General features: G+C 45.6%; 1 protein-coding gene across 2 annotated transcripts; it reads right to left on the bottom strand.

Moving 5' to 3' along the window:
• Nucleotides 1-981: 981 nt before the first annotated feature.
• On the bottom strand, nt 982-15,845 carry LOC114003810. 2 transcript variants are annotated; one of them, XM_039382374.1, is made up of 20 exons: nt 15,269-15,845; nt 13,957-14,089; nt 13,377-13,503; nt 13,132-13,225; nt 11,811-11,961; nt 10,854-11,016; nt 10,027-10,152; nt 8,993-9,055; nt 7,969-8,091; nt 7,472-7,627; nt 6,789-6,842; nt 6,240-6,457; nt 5,014-5,090; nt 4,751-4,861; nt 4,045-4,131; nt 3,141-3,248; nt 2,804-2,925; nt 2,524-2,646; nt 2,398-2,440; nt 982-1,635 (listed from the first exon to the last, which is right to left on the bottom strand). In XM_039382374.1, exons 1-20 carry the CDS (start codon nt 15,335-15,337, stop codon nt 1,558-1,560), a joined length of 2,226 nt encoding a protein of 741 aa, XP_039238308.1. In that variant the 5' UTR covers nt 15,338-15,845; the 3' UTR covers nt 982-1,557. The 2 variants fall into 2 exon arrangements, with proteins under 2 accessions (XP_039238308.1, XP_039238309.1); XM_039382375.1 differs by lacking the exon at nt 15,269-15,845 and adding an exon at nt 14,926-15,202.
• Nucleotides 15,846-17,712: the final 1,867 nt, after the last annotated feature.

Here is a 17,712-nt window from a genome sequence, read left to right on the forward strand (position 1 = left end):
GTGCTTGCTGAAATACAGCATTTGGAGGAAGCAGCTCCAGGTGCCCATTTCCTTCTCCAGTTTTTCGGAGACTTTTTGGAGACACTTTTCCATTTTTAATGAGCTGCTTCATATCTCAATTATACCTGGAGCTTTACCTTTGGGTTTTCCACTGTGATGGCAATTCCTGCTCCCAGCGAAGTGCAGAGCTCCACACAGTCCTTTTTCTCATCCATAAAAGATTAAATCATTATGTATGGGATCCATAGGGCTGCTATAGGTCATTAAAATTCAGAAGGGGATAAATAATGAATAGATGTGCTGTTTACTTACAGTAAAGGAGCAGTTCCCAGCCTTTCCCTGCCATGGGAAATCCAGGCCTGAAGGGGGAAAAAAGCACCTGCCCCCTTACCTGATCCCTCTCCCTGGGCTTGGAATGGGGTGATACAGAGGAATATGGACTCCCATCCCAGTCCAACCCAAAGCCAAAAAAGCCCAGACAAAACAAAACTAAAAAAAAGCCCAAAAGCCCCAATTCCCAAAAAAGCCCCAAACCCCCCACTCCCCCAAAAAACCCTACAACCCAAAAAAAAAACCCCAACCAAAAACTCAAAGTCCAAAAAACCCCAAACAGAAGCCAACCCTCCCAAAAAAATCAAGTCATAAAAACCCCCAAACTCTAAAACTCCAAAACCTCACAACGCCCCCCAAAAAATCCAAACAGAACCCAACTGCCATTAAAGAGCCAAAAAATCCCAACCCCAAACAAAACTCCATCAAAAAACGCCCAAACAAAAACAAAAAAACCTCCCAAACAAAAACAAAAAAACCTCCCAAACAAAAACAAAAAAACCTCCCAAACAAAAACAAAAAAACCTCCCAAACAAAAACAAAAAAACCTCCCAAACAAAAACAAAAAAACTCCCAAACAAAACAAAAAAACTCCCAAACAAAACAAAAAATACTCCCAACCAAACAAAAAACACCTCTTAAGCAAAACAATGCAAGTGACAATATTTAATTGATGTGCTGTTGATTTCAATACACCCCTTAGAAAACTCAAGTAACTGCAGCTTCTTTGGGATAACAAAAAGCCACAAAACCCTCCCAAAACCCCTAAATGTGCAAAGTGCAGTTTGGCACGTGGGAACATTTGTCTTCCTTTGCTGCCAGACTGGGATCACTGAAGTTTCAGTCCATCTTTCAGCCTCCAGTGGCTCGTGGTTTCATGGAAAACAGGAATTTCCCTGGTTTAAGCTTTTCCCCTCTCAGCAGTTTTGTCTTGTCCTGTCCCCACAGGAGTGAAAACTCGCTCTGCTCCAACTCCATCCGTGTCCCTCTCCCAGAATCTCTGGGGATCAGCTCTTTAAAAACAACTTAAACCCCTTCCAACACGTGGAACTGCAAGAAAGGAAACTCCCAAACCACAGCTCTGTCCCTCTCCCAGCTCAGGGTCCTGGCCTGAGGTCGGTTTTTAGCTGAATTTTTCTGGAGATGAAAACCAAAGGAAAACCAAGGGGCTCCAGGAAGACATTGCTCAGAAAAACTGGAAAACATTCCCGAAGATTTGAAGTCGAATCACAGTTGTTCAAAAATTTTTATGAACTTGGAGACTTCGTGGTGAACTGCTGTGCCGAGGGGGAGGTGCCTCAATCCCTGGGCAGAGAAAGGGAGTTATAATTCCCTGGGGAATTTTCAGGAGGGTGCAATAAACAACATTGACATATTTGATACACGAGAGACAAAAGTATATGTTTAAATATCTAAGTGGCAAGTAATGTAGTTGTCATTGATCTGCTTGGTTGGTAAATAATGTTTGTCTTATTTAAGTATTTTACTGTAAGAATAAATATATATTAGAAATATGGTCTAAGATATTAGAAATAAGATCTCATATACTATAAATAATACAATATAATATTATATAATATATATCATACATTATATTATAATATTATATCATATGTATGATATAATATCATATTATAATATTATATCATATGTATGATATAATATCATATTATAATATTATATCATATGTATGATATAATATCATATTATAATATTATATCATATGTATGATATAATATCATATTATATTATAATATTATATCATATGTATGATATAATATCATATTATATTATAATATTATATCATATGTATGATATAATATCATATTATAATATTATATCATATGTATGATATAATATCATATTATATTATAATATTATATCATATGTATGATATAATATCATATTATATTATAATATTATATCATATGTATGATATAATATCATATTATATTATAATATAATATCATATGTATGATACATTATATATTATAATACAATATAATATATATAATAATAATATAATATAAAAAACATATATAAATATAAAAACATTGAGGTACTCACTGAATTGTGGAAAAAGATGCTGAGATGCTTTGCCCACGGACACCTGAAACACAGAGGGAGATTGTGAGCCCTGCTCTGAGGCAGCCCCAGGATTTTCCCTGTGGCTCTGGGGCAGTTCCCACTCACATGTGCAGGTTCTCTGTGATGATGTTCAGGGTGAAGAGGCCAATGTTTTGTATCTCCTGGTGCCTGCAGGTCAGGAACAGGCACAGGAACTCGCCCACGTACTGGGCACCGAGGTTCTGCCACCTGCAAACAGAGGGGCTGCTGAGACAACTCACCTGGGCTGCTCCTGGGATTGGCATCCTTGCCTTCTCCAAAGCACTGGCTGCTTTCCAAGAGCTGAGGATTATCTCTGCTGCTATTTCCATAAACAAACAGAGCTCAGCAGCGAGTGTTTACTCACAGTTTTAGGACTGTTGCTTTCTGATGACTGAGGTCTCTCAAAATCAGGGAGACAGTGCCATGGAGAACGTGTTTCTCGTAGGAGAGGTGCTCCAGTAGCAGCCTCAGAGCCCAGAAGTTATTCTAGGGTGAGATAAAGTAGGATCAGTGATTTAACTGAGGTAGCAACAATTTCATCAAAATAAAATAAAAAAAAAAAAACAACAGCAAAAAGACTAAAACAAAGAGCAAAGCTGAAACAAGTTAAATGTGTCTAAAACCTCCAGGAGGGTGTTGCAGAGATTTTAAATGCCATTTGATTTAATCTCTTAGAGCAGAAATCAGTATCCAGCACTCACCCCAAAGGCCAGGGCTATCTCCAAGAAGGAAGTCAGGTATGGAAGGTCACAAAAGAGCATCCGTTGCACTGCTTTTACTGCCATGATGAGACAAGCCTCGTGGCGCAGCTACAGGAGAGACACCAACAGCAAGAGAAAGAGGTTTGAAAGTCCATTTTCCCACTATTTTATATTGTATCCAGTCAAACCAGGTCCTCCCATTTCAGCCAGAGGTTGGAGGTCAGACAACACATCCACAAGAACTCATGAAGAGCAAAAAAGGGGGGAATAAATAGGTATTTTATTCATGCAGCTTGTTCACCTGGTGCTCTCCAAGTGCTCACAGAGACATGAAGCCACAGAAGCAGAAACAGAGAATTAAAGGAAAAAATTCCAGCTCAAGAGTCATATATCTGGAGAATAAACTGAATTTCCTCAAAAGAAGTAAAAAAAAAAAAAAAAAGATAAGACAGCTCCTCAGATGTACTAACTGCATTGAATATAGAATATTTTCCCAGTCACCTTCAAACATGCTGCTCTATATTTGAAACCCTAATTTAAGGGAAATTTAGAAATTCTGGGCTATTCTGAGTGTTGAGACATTAAAACAGAATCAATTCTTACCAGCCCTCCCACTTTATAAATGCATAACTTTGGATAGTTAGGAAGTAAAACTTGTCCTAGACCGAAGATATGTCAGACCAGAACAGACCCTCACAGTTTTCTTACCTTCTCTTACCTTACAGATCTCTGCTCCAGCCTTTAAACTCTGCTAAGAACAGTTTTAAGCTGTTTCCCCCTAAAAAAAAACTCTTCCAGCCCCTCTTAAAAACTTGTTATAACCAACCCCCTGTTTCCACCAGTGCTGTATCTCAGGCACAATAACTCAGATGGTAAATTCCCTTATTGCCACGAGCACACTCACCTGAGGAGAGAAAATAGAAGGTGGCAAAGAAACATTAACTTTGGCCTTCAGTTCCTCCAAGAGGCTCCCACTGGCAGCCAGGACTCCCTGCAAGGGAAGGAGGGAGGCACAGGTCAGGGATGGAGAATCACTGCCCACACCCCAGACAGCACCAGGGGGGCTCTTCAACCATCTCTGGTAGAATCAGGGTGGTTTGGGTTGGAAGAGACCTTAAAGATCAACTGATTCCACCCCCTGCCATGGGCAGGGACACCTTCCACTACCCCAGGTTGCTCCAATCCCTGTCCAGCCTGGCCTTGGGCACTTGCAGGGATGGGGCAGCCACAGCTTCTCTGGGCAACCTGTGCCAGGGCCTCCCCACCCTCCCAGGGAAGGATTCCTTCCCAATATCCCATCTAAACCTCCTTCAGGGCAAAGCCATTCCCCCTTGTCCTGTCAGTCACTCCAGGCCCTTTGTTATCTGATCCATGTCCACATGAACAGGCACAGAATCAGTACCAGAATTAACCTGTTTCCAGCTGCATTTAACACTCCTCAATCCCAACATTCTGCAGAGTGTTACACTTGGCACATAAAATGGAGCACTGGATGAGGCCCTGGAAAGTCACCCCTGGCATTGAGCAGAACCAGTCAATGCCCACATCAAAAAAACTTGTATAAAACCAAGACAACAGATTCTCCCTCTTCCCAGCACTGTTCCACTTACCTCCTGGAAGTCAAGTGGTGGTTCCTTCAGGGATAAAGGATTTAGGTGCCCACTTTTTGCCAGCAAATTGCTACTACCCAAAACCATGATGAGGGAACTCCAGCATTTGGGCTGAAACACAACAGGACATTTATATTATTGAGGGAAATCTGCCCACAGAGGTATGAATTATTCAGAGAAAAAAGGTTCTGATGGGAAATCCTTGCCTTGGAGAAGTAACACGACAGAAGAGGTAATTTAGAGAAAGAGTTTTAATGACTCACATTCCTGTACAGTGACTCGTTGCTGTAAAGCAGTTTGAATGCCTGTTTAATTAGCACACCATCCCTGAGGGGAGACCCTGCAAGAGGAGAGAAAAAAAATAAATCCAAACCACGTCTTAGATTCCCTGGAAAATTACAGAATGGCACAAACAAGATACTAACTTAGTTACAGACATGTTTCTACAGAAACCCAACAGAGCCACACAAGGATCTACAGCTATTTTACAATATTTTGGAGGTAGAATGGAAAACCATCAGCTGTAAAACACAGTTCTGGAAAGCTGCAAAGATCTGAACCAGGACAGATCATTCCAGGCAGCAGTGGCTGAACTAATGACAGAACAGAATACACAGGTTATGGAACATTTTCCATCCAGAAGTTTAATTTTCAAGGTCAAGGCTATGATGCACTATAATTCCAAGTCCCACATTGCCACTTGCAGTGCTGGGATGTAAGAAAGAGTTTTAGGGGTTTTTTTAATAGGTTGTTTTCAACTAAACAACTTCTCAGGTGATAAAACTGATAAAATTAGGTTTTGAGTGAAGTGAACTGAACAAGTTCATGTTTAAGTAGAAAGACATCCTTCCTGCCTGGTGTTTTCATGGAATCAGAGAGTGGGTTGGGTTGGAAGGGACCTTAAAGCCCATCCAGTGACACCCCCTGCCATGGACAGGGACACCTCCCACTATCCCAGGTTGCTCCAAGCCCTGTCCAACCTGGCCTTGGACACTTGGAAGGATGGGGCAGCCACAGCTTCTCTGGGTAACCTGTGCCAGGGCCTCCCCACCCTCCCAGGGAAGAATTCCTTTCCTATATCCCATCTAACCCTGCCCTCTGGCAGTTTAAAGCCATTCCCCCTTGTCCTGTGACTCCAGGCCCTTGTAAACAGTCTCTCTCCATGTTTCTTGTAGCTCCTTCAGGTCCTGGAAGGCCACAGTCAGGTCACCCCAAAGCTTGTCTTCTCCTGGCTGAACAATCCCAATTCTCCAGCCTCTCCTCCCAGCAGAGCTGCTCCAGCCCTCTGATCAGCCCCATGGCATCCTCTGCACCTGCTCCAACAGCTCCAGGTCCTTGCAGTGCTGGGAAGCCCAGAGCTGTGGGATCAGCCCAGGACACTGTGCTGGAGTCCAGACAATTCCTAATCAGGCTCAGAGTCCCTCAGAACGTTCCTAATTTTAACGAGAGTCAAAATTCTAACCACAGAGAAGCAAGAAGTGACACTTGCCAACTGTGAGCCAGGGCCCAGTCTGCAGCATGTCATTGCCAGGGGGGACACTGCCCGTCCTGAACATCTTGAGGTAGGCCCCAAACTGGCAGGGGGTGATCCTGCAGGCAGAGCAGCAGGCCAGGCTGTTCACTGGGAACAGCAGGGAATGGGCAGCATCCAGGAAATCCCCAGTTTTACACAGGTAGAAGGGGATCTTATCCCGGAGGTCTCTCAACCTGGGCAGGAGAGATGGAGATTTGATGGACATCAGCAGGAGTTTTTTTACAGTGTGTGTGTAGAGATCTGGTTCTGCTTGGGGAGGGGGAAAGGGGGAAAAGAACAGGAAAGGGGGAAAAGAACAGGAAAGGGGGAAAAGAACAGGAAAGGGGGAAAAGAACAGGAAAGGGGGAAAAGAACAGGAAAGGGGGAAAAGAACAGGAAAGGGGGAAAAGAACAGGAAAGGGGGAAAAGAACAGGAAAGGGGGAAAAAAGGGGGGGAAGGGGAAAAAAAAAGTGGGGGAAGGGGAAAAAAAAAGGGGGGGAAGGGGAAAAAAAAAATCCATTTACCCTTTGGTGTCATTGCATTTCACAGCTCTCAGGTAACGAACAACTTCTCTATAGCTGGGGAGAGAAAAAAAGAGGGTGAGTAGGAAAAGGAAGGAAGTGCAAAGCTACAGACAGGTCAATCAAATATTTACTGTAATTAATGAAGCAAAACAATAGATCTTCCCACACAAGAGGGTGGAAATAGAAATGGAAGCAAGAGACAGCTGGAAATAAATTCCAAGAAGTTATTCACTGATTATTTCTACTCTGGCAAAATCAACCAAGAGGTTGCCTTTCAATTTAATTCTTTAATGGACTGTATTCTTTTGAACACTGCATTCATTTGAGCACAGACCTCTGAAGACCCAGAACACATTTTTTTCTGGCTGTTTTCCACCAGTCAGCCTTTGAGGAACAGAAATTGCTTTAAAAATCAACATCTAAAAACCTACAGGTTTTTATGGAAACACGGAAATCATCCCCTTCAACATTGCTTTTCTGGTTCTGAGCATTCAGAGGGCTTTGAAAAAATTCAGAAAGCTCCTGGTCTTGTTGATAAGGAATAAGGGGCATGAAGAGCTTCAAAGGGGTCTTTGTTTCCTGTCTCCTCATTCTGCTGAACTGCAGAGCTTTGGAAAACACTCCACTGCAGTCAAAACGTTAAGAGCTGAGTCTCCAAAATTAAAACCCCCCACCAGTCTTACTTCTTTTTGTCTACCAGTTTCTCCACTCGAGCCTCGATGACAGGGAGTGTTTCCCAGAGGAATATTTTCCTGCCTTTCTGGGTCCTCTGCCCGGTGATGTTCTGGCCTTTCAGGACCGTGGTCAGCAACACGTGATCCCAGGGCACCACGTTCAGGCTGGGAGGGCAGAAACAGAAGCATTTCAACTGTGTTTTGAGATTAAATCCCATTTTTTTTGATCTTAACTCCCTTTAAGTATCATGCAGATTTCCTAATAAACCATTTTGGGGGTTTACAGCTCAATTCTGGGGAAAATTAAAAGCTGTATGGAGAACAACTCAGAGCATCAAACAACTTTCCCCGTAAGGATGGGACAAATAAAAAGCAGTTAACACCAAAATATTCCTCTAAAGTGCTCCCACTTTTACTGTCAAGGAAAGAACCAACCCCTAGAGCTGTTTTCAAATCAGGCAGCTGTATAAAACATATCCTGTGGACAAAAAAGGCAAAGAAGTTACCTGTTTGAGAAGCCAAAGCAGTGACAGGGAAGGGAGATGGACTGAAAGAAATTAATGAACTTTTCATACAGAGTTTTTGGAAAGTCACACAACACCAGCATCCTCTGAAGTTGGGTTGTGATCCTATGATTTGAAAAGAAAAAAAGTAATATCTTAAAATTAGATTAATTGCTACTAAGATGTGTCTTTTTTTTTTTTAATCATATGGGAAACTGCAGAAGTTTGGGGGTTTTTTTTAGTTAAATATCAGACAGTTTGCATCTATATTTAAATCTCTGCTTTAAGATTTGTAGTGAATAACGATAATAATCTTTTGCTGTTATTTTTAATACCAGTGAAACCAAAGTTTTGTGGTTTTAAGCTTTAAAACAAAGATCTCCTGGGAAAATGTACAAGAAACACTGCAAACTATGCTGGACTTGATAATCCACCTGAGCTCCTGCACCCTCCCTGCCCCTGGAACCATTTTTGGATTAACTGATAAACGGAGATAACAAAAGAAGAGTTTACTCCTTTAAGCTTTTGGGAGGGAGGTAAAAAAATCCTAAGAAATTACAAACTTCAAGAACAGTAATTTCAAATGCAAACTGCTCAAGGATTTGGGTTATACCTGTCATTAATTTCAGATAAAATGAGAATATGGAATTGGGTTTGAGTGTTCCTGAAAGAAGGCAAGAATTAACTCAATAACCTTCTGTGGCAAGTGAATTTGGGGTGAAAGGGGAAAGCTAAAGCTAAAATGAGAACTGAATTAAGCCAAGGGAGCTGGATGCCCTCATTCCTCAGCCTCTGGGGGAGCTTTACTATGTTACCTACCTGGCTACTCCATCCCAGTGGAATATTCCAAGGCTGCTGTTTTGATCTCTAACAGACACTATTTGCTCTTTGGTTTAACAACCACCACCTGACACCTCCTGCTCTGCCCTTCCAGAACACCCCATGTGCCTCTGCAATTGTCATTGGAAATTTGCATTTTTAAAAGCAAACAAGAGAATTTTGTAGCCAGGAAGAAAACAAATCTCACCTTTGGAACAGACATGGGACAGCCATCTTCAGTGAATCAGTATGGCCAAGGTTCTGCCAGCTTCTAAGAGGGGAGGGAAAAAACCACTAGTTAATGTTTGCCTGGTTTTCCTGCCTTTTCCCCTTCTCTGTGCACCACCCTTTTCCTTAAAAAGCACTGGAAATTGTCATGTTAACAAAAAACAAGTAAAACAAATGCTCAAAGTGCAAACCACGTTGCAGAATTTACAGTGCTTTACAGCAGTGCCTAATCCCAGGAAGTGTATAAGGAAAGACCTTCCCAAAGGATGCATCCAGCCTGCTCCTGGCAAACCTGGACAGCTCCTCAGAGGGAACTGCAGAGGAGTTGCTGTTTCTGGCCTGTCAAACCAACCCAGACCCCATTTACATCTCCTTTATGAAAACCCTTGAGTTTAAGCCCCAAAATATGAGGTTTTGCAAAACAAAGCTCTGCACCGCTCGTGCTCAGTGACAAAGACAATAAAACTGCTCAGGCAGCAAAGACTGAAGGGTTTAAACTCTGGTTTAATATATTTATTGTGCAGCCCCCCAGCTGACAGCTCAGCCTGGGAAGCATCTAAAACCTATCACCCAAGGAACATCCCATGCTCCCTTCCTTCCAGGTCAGATGTTTCTTCACTCAATGCAGCTTCTCAGGAAAGATTCCATGTCCCTGTACTTTCTCCAGGGGAATTATTAACCCCACCTGCCTCCATCTGTTGCCTGTCACCCTCCCTCCTCCCAGTTCCCTTCTCAAATTCCTTCCCCTTGCTGGAGATCATCTCCTTTCCTCATGACTTAATCCCACTTAACTTCTTCCCTTCACATCCAGGCTTTAACCTCTTTTCCCCCAAATCTCTGCTGTAACCAATCCCACTTCCCCCTTGGGTGGGCTCCTCTTCCTCTTGTGCTGCAGCCTGGGCTGGGATTCTGACACTTCCTTACCCTTCATAAATGGAACCCTGGAATTCCCTCCCCAATTCCCCTCCCTTGGAGAAGCAAAGGTCCCACCTGGATGTGGCCCTGGGTACTTACAGGGCAGGGTCTTTGTGCACTGCAATCTCTTTAGCTGCTCCCAGCAGCATCACAGCAGCAGCTTTAGGACTTTCTTGCTCTGCCTGATTTAAAAATCTTGTTACCAGGGCAAAAACGTCAGAATACCTGAGAAAGTTAAGGGGTCTATAAGAGAAAGGTCTGGAACCATGAACTTCACAAACAAATGGTAATTGTGACCATTCTACAGTTTGAGGACAAGCTGCCTTGCCTTGGAAGGATTTATGACATGATGAAAAGGTGCTTGCACAACCATTAATTTCAGTATTTTTTTAAAAGTTTGCTACATCCATTAAAAGGTGAAACCCACTCTTATAAAAAAAACATTAGTAAAAATCACAGAATCTTGGAATGGTTTGGGTTGAAAGGGACCTTAAACACCATCCAGTTCCACCCCCTGTCAAGGGCAGGGACACCTTCCACCAGCCCAGGTTGCTCCAACCTGGCCTTGGACACTTCCAGGGATGGGGCAGCCACAGCTTCCCTGGAAAACCTGTGCCAGGGCCTCCCCACCCCCTCAGCCAAGAATTCCTTCCCAATATCCCATCTAAACCTATCCTAAAATACAGGCCTTATTTCCATGCTTTCCCAGGTTATAACAATGAGATATTATCAGGTATCTTGTATGGCACAACAGATGTATTTAAAGATGTATTTAAGAGGGTGTTTAAACTCCATTCAAGTGTAATTTAGCAGCCTCCTGGCCCTCTCCACTCCATTTCTGCTGCATCAGATGCCACAATTCTGATTGTCACTTGACTAAAGGAACTCAACCCTGCCCTGCCCAAACAGCCTCTGCTGGCACTTACTTGTACACAACCTCCATGTTCCGTGACCTGCAGGCATTGCACTGCCCAGGGGGCAATTTTGGCAAGCAAAAGCATTCATGTCGTGTGGGAGGCATCCTTTGTCCAGCCAGATACTTATTATATTCCACATAAAGTTCCTGCATAAATTTGATTAGAAGACTTCCTAAGAGACAAGACAAAAAGGAAAAAAAAAAATTGCACTGAGAGTCTTACATTTCTTTTTTTTTTCAAGCTAAAAGAAAGACAACCATAAGTTCACTGTGTAAAGATTATTTAGCCAGTTGCTTGCACCCAGTTTTATTGGTGAAAGTTTGCTGCTTCTTCAAACTGAAAGAAGGGAAATTTAGGTTGGATATTGGGAAGAAGGATGGTGAGGCCCTGGCTCAGGGTGCCCAGAGAAGCTCCATCTTGCAGCCTAAAGTTAATTATTATCTGTATCCCACTTGATTTTGAGGTGGCCAGAGACAAGAGCACAGCAGTCTGTGCTGTGAGGGATGGGAAAGGTATTATTTTTGTGCTGAACAGGATCAGGAGGATCTGTTTGTGTTTCCAGGTGTGTTTTCAGACATTTCTGGTACTTCTCTGTGAGGGTGGTGAGGCCCTGGCACAGGTTGCCCAGAGAAGCTGTGGCTGCCCCAGCCCTGCAAGTGTCCAAGGCCAGGTTGGAGAGGGCTTGGAGCAACCTGGGCTAGTGGAAGGTGTCCCTGCCCATGGAAGGGGTGGGAATGAGATGGGCTTTAAGGTCCCTTCCAACCCAAACCACTCTGTGACTCTTCCAGAGGGAGGCAAACAGAAAGCTGGACCCGCAGACCGGAGTCTGGTGCAAGTCTGACCCAGATAAAGAGCAGCAGCAGCAATTTGCCACCCCAAAAATCCACTGAGCCCTGCCAGGCAGAGCTGTGGCCCAGCCAAGCTGCTCCCCAGGCTGGCAGGGTGCTGTGGGAGCAGAGCACCCACCCCCGTGGCGCAGCTCGGCGTCGATGTCCGTGAGCTCCAGGTTGAACATGACCAGGACCCCGGCCAGGGCAAAGTCCCGCTGCTCCTTCCAGAACCTGCTCTTGTTGTGGGCGTTGCAGTGGCACAGGGAGGGGGTTGTCCAGTTCTGGCACTGTTGTAGAAAACAGGAAAGACAGGGAAAGGGTTTTTTTTAAGTGTAATTTTTCCCCCCCTTCCAGTTGAGCAACTCAAAAAACCCCAGTTTCTCTGAGCGAAGGGCTACAAATCATTTCACCCTTTACACACCTGAGCAAAGGCACAGGGAAGTACTCAATGTGACAATAACTCAGTATCACGGCAAACAAGAACAAAAAACACCCCCATATTATTTACTGTCACTCCTGAGCACTTCAAAGAGGCCCTCAGGGCTGGCACCCTCCCCACTGGAAGTTGGGAACAGAGCCTTGTCTTTGCATGTTCACCCCAAGTTTGTTCACAGCTCAGTTTTCTGAATTCTAACAAATTCTAAGAAACCCCCAAACCGATGGCAAAAAGGCACAGAAAAAGAGTTAACAAATGTTTCAGCTGGTATACCTTGTCCTGTTTTGCTAGAAGAACATTTTAGGAGCACTGGTTAATATTATGTTCTGTTCTGCTCACTGGACCAAAGGCCTCATTATAGAAAGGAGTAGTACACACAAGGTAATAAATTAGGTAAACTGGACATTTGAATGAGATCTAGAAGGCCCAGAGCCAGGATTCTGCAAGCTTGAAGAATTCAGGTCACCCAACAAAGAACCCCCAACTCCCCCACTCCAAGTTAGGACAGTCTAAAAGTCTGACATTTCTCTACTTCACTGAGAAACAGTTTGATTCAGTAATTTGATTTTATGAAATGCACTGTTTGCCCAAAGCAAACAGGAGGTAAGTTTGCTTCTACCTATTAAATGTTTACTCCAACAACTGCCTGGACTGTTAGAAAGAAACCTGACAGAACCACACTTTTAGCAGTTATGAAGCAGACAGGGATCAACCCTGAGGAGAGGAACTGTTAAAACAATCAAGTTTCATGTATCACTTATTGGTTTTGTGCCCTTCAACTCTTCCCTGTGAGGGTGGAGAGGTCCTGGCACAGGTTGCCCAGAGAAGCTGTGGCTGCCCCAGCCCTGGAAGTGTCCAAGGCCAGGTTGGACAGGGCTTGGAGCAACCTGGGCTAGTGGAAGGTGTCCCTGCCCGTGGCAGGGGGTGGGACTGGATGGGCTTTAAGGTCCCTTTCAACCCAAACCATTCCAGGATTCTTTTTATTGATGATTAATCTATTTACTCCCAGTTGTCCTCTCACCTCAGAAGCCAGTTTGTCACAGATGTAGCAGTAGCACTGGTCACAAATCTCAGCGTTTTTGCCCAGGGGTGAGCAAGTGTCACATTCTGTTCTCCTACAAGGGAAGGTTGTTCAGGACACAAGTTACATCCTTATCCAGCTCCACTTCTGCTTCCAGCTCTTACAAAGCTCATGAGGTTTCATGACCAAATGGACTAAATGTGGACAATGAACCCCCAAATCACCCAGCCCAGCCCTGACCATACTCGAAGGGGTGTGTGGTGCAGTCGTATCTCGCGTGAGGCATCACATTGGCTCGTTTACAGAAAGTCACCATTAATTCACATTCCTCATCCACAACCTCAGGTTTCTCCTCTCCCAGGGCAGATTTCTCTGTAGGGAAGAGCACAGGAGGTGTAAATCAGTGTAAATCAGGTAACTACAAACTTCCTTGCAAATTACTGACGTTTTCTTTTTAAACGCTTCCAGGCCCAAATTTTCTTGTGATTTCATTTGGTGCCACGAAGAATGGTACAAAAAACTTCCATCAACTACCAGAACAGAGAATGTGGAGTCAAAAAGGAGTCAACTGACATTGAAAAGGCCCAGTTTTAGCTCAGTTGGTAATATTTTGAAACTACACAGCACCATCTTTTACGTTAAGAAGTGCCATCAAAGAAATCCCTAAAAATTACTAAATCATGGCATTTCTTCCTGGTTTAATTAACTTTTGAAGCACTTTGATTTTCTAGCAGCAGAAAGACAGATTTCAGGCACATCAGACAATAATTTAATTCAGTTTATTCCAAAAGTCTTTTAGGCAACTTCATCAGAAGCAGCTCTTACCCTGGGGGTCTACAAACAGGACAGAATTCCCAAGAGTGTCCTCGGCCTCATCATCACTGATCAGGATTATGCTCTGCACTTCCTCCTCTCCTGATGGTCCCATGGCTCCTGAAATCCAAAGGGAAGGAACCACCTGGCAACAGACAAAACACAGAGACAGTTCCCACTTGCAAGGTCCTTTCCTCAACAAGGCAAAAAAAAGACCCCTCAAGAACCCAAATTCTTCATCTCTGTTGGGTAAGTTACACCAGGGACTGAAGTGTTTGATCCTCAGCAGCTCAAAAAACACTGGAATTCCATCCAGTGCTGAGAGAACCCTAAAAACAAGGAGATGGGGGTAAAAGAAAGAAAACAGACCCCAAATGTGAGCGGTGTTGTTCTTCAGGTGGGTTTAGAGGGACCGGCTTTGGAAGAACTGTAACAACAAGGGGGAATGGCCTTAAAATGCCAGAGGGCAGGGTTAGATGGGATATTGGGAAGGAATTCTTGGCTGAGAGGGAGGGAAGGCCCTGGTACAGGTTGCCCAGAGAAGCTGTGGCTGCCCCTGGATCCCTGGAAGTGTCCAAGGCCAGGTCAGACGGGGCTTGGAGCAACCTGGGCTAGTGGGAGGTGCCCTGCCCGTGGCAGAGGGTGGGACTGGATGGGCTTTAAGGTCCCTTCCCGCCCAAACTATTCCAGGATTCCATCCTGACCATGACTCCCCCAGCCTCCCCTCAGCCTTCGCACAAGCCCCCTCAGCCCCCTCCCCGCCCTCGCGGCCCCAACTCCCCCCAAACCCCCCCGACTCCCCTTCCTCCTCACCCCGAGCCCTTCACAGACCCCCCCCAACCGCCTCCTCCCAACGGCCACAACCCCCCCCGCCGCGACCAACCGCTCCCGCTCCCCTCGCAACCCCTCCCGCCGTGCCCAGCCCCGCAGTTCCCGTTTTCCTCCCCCGACCTCTCCGTTTTCCCCCCGTTTCCCCCTCACCGTCCGGCCCCGACCCCGAGCCCGCCACTCTTTGAAGGCCCGAGCACTTCCGGGGCGGTGGCGACGCCTGCGCGTCACTTCCGCCCTCACCAAAGATGGCGGGGCGGGGCCGCCGCCATCTTTGCTGGGGGCAATTCTTTTTGGGGGGGTTTAAAATAAACCTCTTTAAATAACCCGTTTAAATAAATCCCTCGCCCTACGCGTCTGTGCAGCGCCCTGCGGGTCTTCTTGGTGCGTGAGGCGCCGCCAGAGGGCACGAGGGAGGTGGTGAAGCATCTCGCGCGCCCTGTTCGGGGGCATCACGGTGGCCCCGGCCCCTCAGGTGACACCCGCACACACACACCTGTGTGGGCCCAGGCACCTCCCCAGAGGTCAGAGTTGCTTCTCTTCCAGTCCTGCTGTATCTGCTCATTCCAAGCCACAGCTGGTGGCGGAGGACACGCTGTCACTGCGTATTGTCCCTCCTAATCGCCACCTCCTGTCGCGACAGGTGACTTCTCCTGCGAGCCCAGCTCGACATCAGCGAGGAAAAGCCACATCCAGCAGCCGAGGCTTCCCCAGTAACACTAGATGGTACCAGAGCTCCACACAGGACTCCAAAAAAACTTGGAATTCTGAACCCGGGAAAGCTGGAGATGCGAAGCCGCATCTCTTGGTGTGCTGCTGGCCCAGGGAACGGCGTTCGCGCGGGGAAAAAGCCGCCAGGGCAGTTGGGAATAAAATAAGGACATTTTTTCTGGTGTTCAGGGCGACAAGTGCAATGCGTTTGTGGTTAAAAACGATCAGCAGAGTGATGGTGTTGCAGCACTGGGAGGGAAAGTTTGAACAGAGACTCTCAGGGAGTTTTTCAGTAATAATAATCAGGTAAGGAAAATCTAGGAAGGATTTTAACTTGATCAGAAACTGCACACGGCAGGTTGGAACTGGGTGAGCTTCAAGGTCTCTTCCAACGCAAACCATTCCGCGATTCCATTCCATGATTAAATCTTAAAAAGAAGGTATCCTGGTATCTTTAATCCTTGATATCTTTAGTATTAGGAACTATTCAAACAGCACTTAGAATATCATCACCTTTTTCTGGAAGCGCCTGCACACATTGCCTGAAATATTCATGCATGAAAAAACCCACCCTCTTCCTGCAAATGAATATTTATTCCATGAATAATCTTTAATGTCTTCGTGGCTTTCAACACATTTGGGCAAAATGTTTCAAGTTTCTGCACTTACAATGACAAAACCTGAACCTGACACCTAAATAGGTGGCCTGATTTCAGCTGTGTGAGGCATTTTGGGGAGACAGAATTTCCTGCCTGTAGCCCCCTCCATAGCATGGCAGCGTTTTAGAAACCTTGGGGAACTCAACGCAGCAATTTAGGGGGTGAAATGAAGTCTGGAGATAACAGGGGAAAATAATAAAAGGCAGAGCTGGCGCTGGGCCAGAATAATTTTCTCTAAAGCTCCACTCTCCTGCAGAATTCCTGGTTTCCTGCCCATGGTAGGGGGTTGGAGCTGGATGAGCTTTAAGGTCCCTCCCAACCCAAGCCAGTCTGTGATTCCATGACTCTGTGAAGTCCTGTGAGATGATCTTATGGCTAAATATGGTCAGGGCTTGAGTGCTGAGCCTCATCCAAGACGCAGCAACACCGGTGGTTCCTCTTCCCAGATGAAGAGTTGGCGTCGGCGTCTTATTTTTAGTGGTGTGGGTGTAAAATATGTTGGTTGAATTCCACGTCGCCTGAGCTCGGTCTGCTCTGCCATGGTGGGGTTTGTGCCCAGACATAGCCAAGCTCAAGGTCCCAGACTGACATAATGGAATCATCGAATCATGGAATGGTTTGGGTTGGGAGGGATCTTAAAGCCCATCTCAATCCCACCCCCTGCCACGGGCAGGGACACCTTCCACCAGCCCAGGTTACTCCAAGCCCCGTCCAACCTGGTCTGGGACACTTGCAGGGATGGGGCAGCCACAGCTTCTCTGGGTAACCTGTGCCAGGGCCTCCCCACCCTCACAGGGAAGCACCAGAAACACCTCAAAACACACCTGGAAAGGCAAAAAAATCCTTCTGCTCCTGTTTCAGCAGGAGAACAACACCTTTCCCATCCCCTCAGCACAAACTACCGTGTTCTTGCCTCTGGCCACCTCAAAATCAAGTGGAATATAGACAATAATTAGCTGCAGGCTGGGAGGTGGAACATCAAGGAGGGAATACACAATTCCAGGTGTCATTAAAGCTTCAGGCCGTTCTCCACAGGGCCCTGCCCTGCTCTTGGTTTATTTTACAGGTAATTCCCACATCTGTGCTTCCAGGAGCACTCAGGACCAGGCTGGGGCATTAACTGGAGGCACAGAAGACTTCTGCTCCCTGGGAATGATCAGATGAGGGGCAGAGGAGTGGATTTCTCCCCACCTGCTCCTGAGCTCGAAGGGAATTTCCCTCCGACCGCAACAGCGAACAGACCATTAAAATGTCTGTTCCAAACGCTTTCCCTGTCCCATTTATATTTACTGCTGTTTCATCCTGCTGGAAGGCAAAGGCCTGTTTGTACCTGCTGAAAGGTTTGGGATGGATCAGTTGACTGGAAAAGGCTCTGAGGATTGAAACCTGCAGTCCCACACGTCGCGGCTCCTGGGCACGTTTGGCCCCAAAAACGATGTTCAGAGCTGCAAATGTAAAAGAGATTCGTGTAACTGAGCTTTTGGAAAAGGGCTGTGGTGTTTCCTCGCTTGCCTCAGCGTCTCTGCAGATTCGTTGCCTCCGTTCATGGACAGACTTTCCATGGGAAGCT

This window comes from Pipra filicauda, unplaced genomic scaffold, assembly GCF_003945595.2.
Source record: "Pipra filicauda isolate LSUMZ 115617 unplaced genomic scaffold, ASM394559v2 scaffold266_size1643727_pilon, whole genome shotgun sequence".
Classification (NCBI taxonomy): Eukaryota; Metazoa; Chordata; class Aves; order Passeriformes; family Pipridae; genus Pipra; species Pipra filicauda.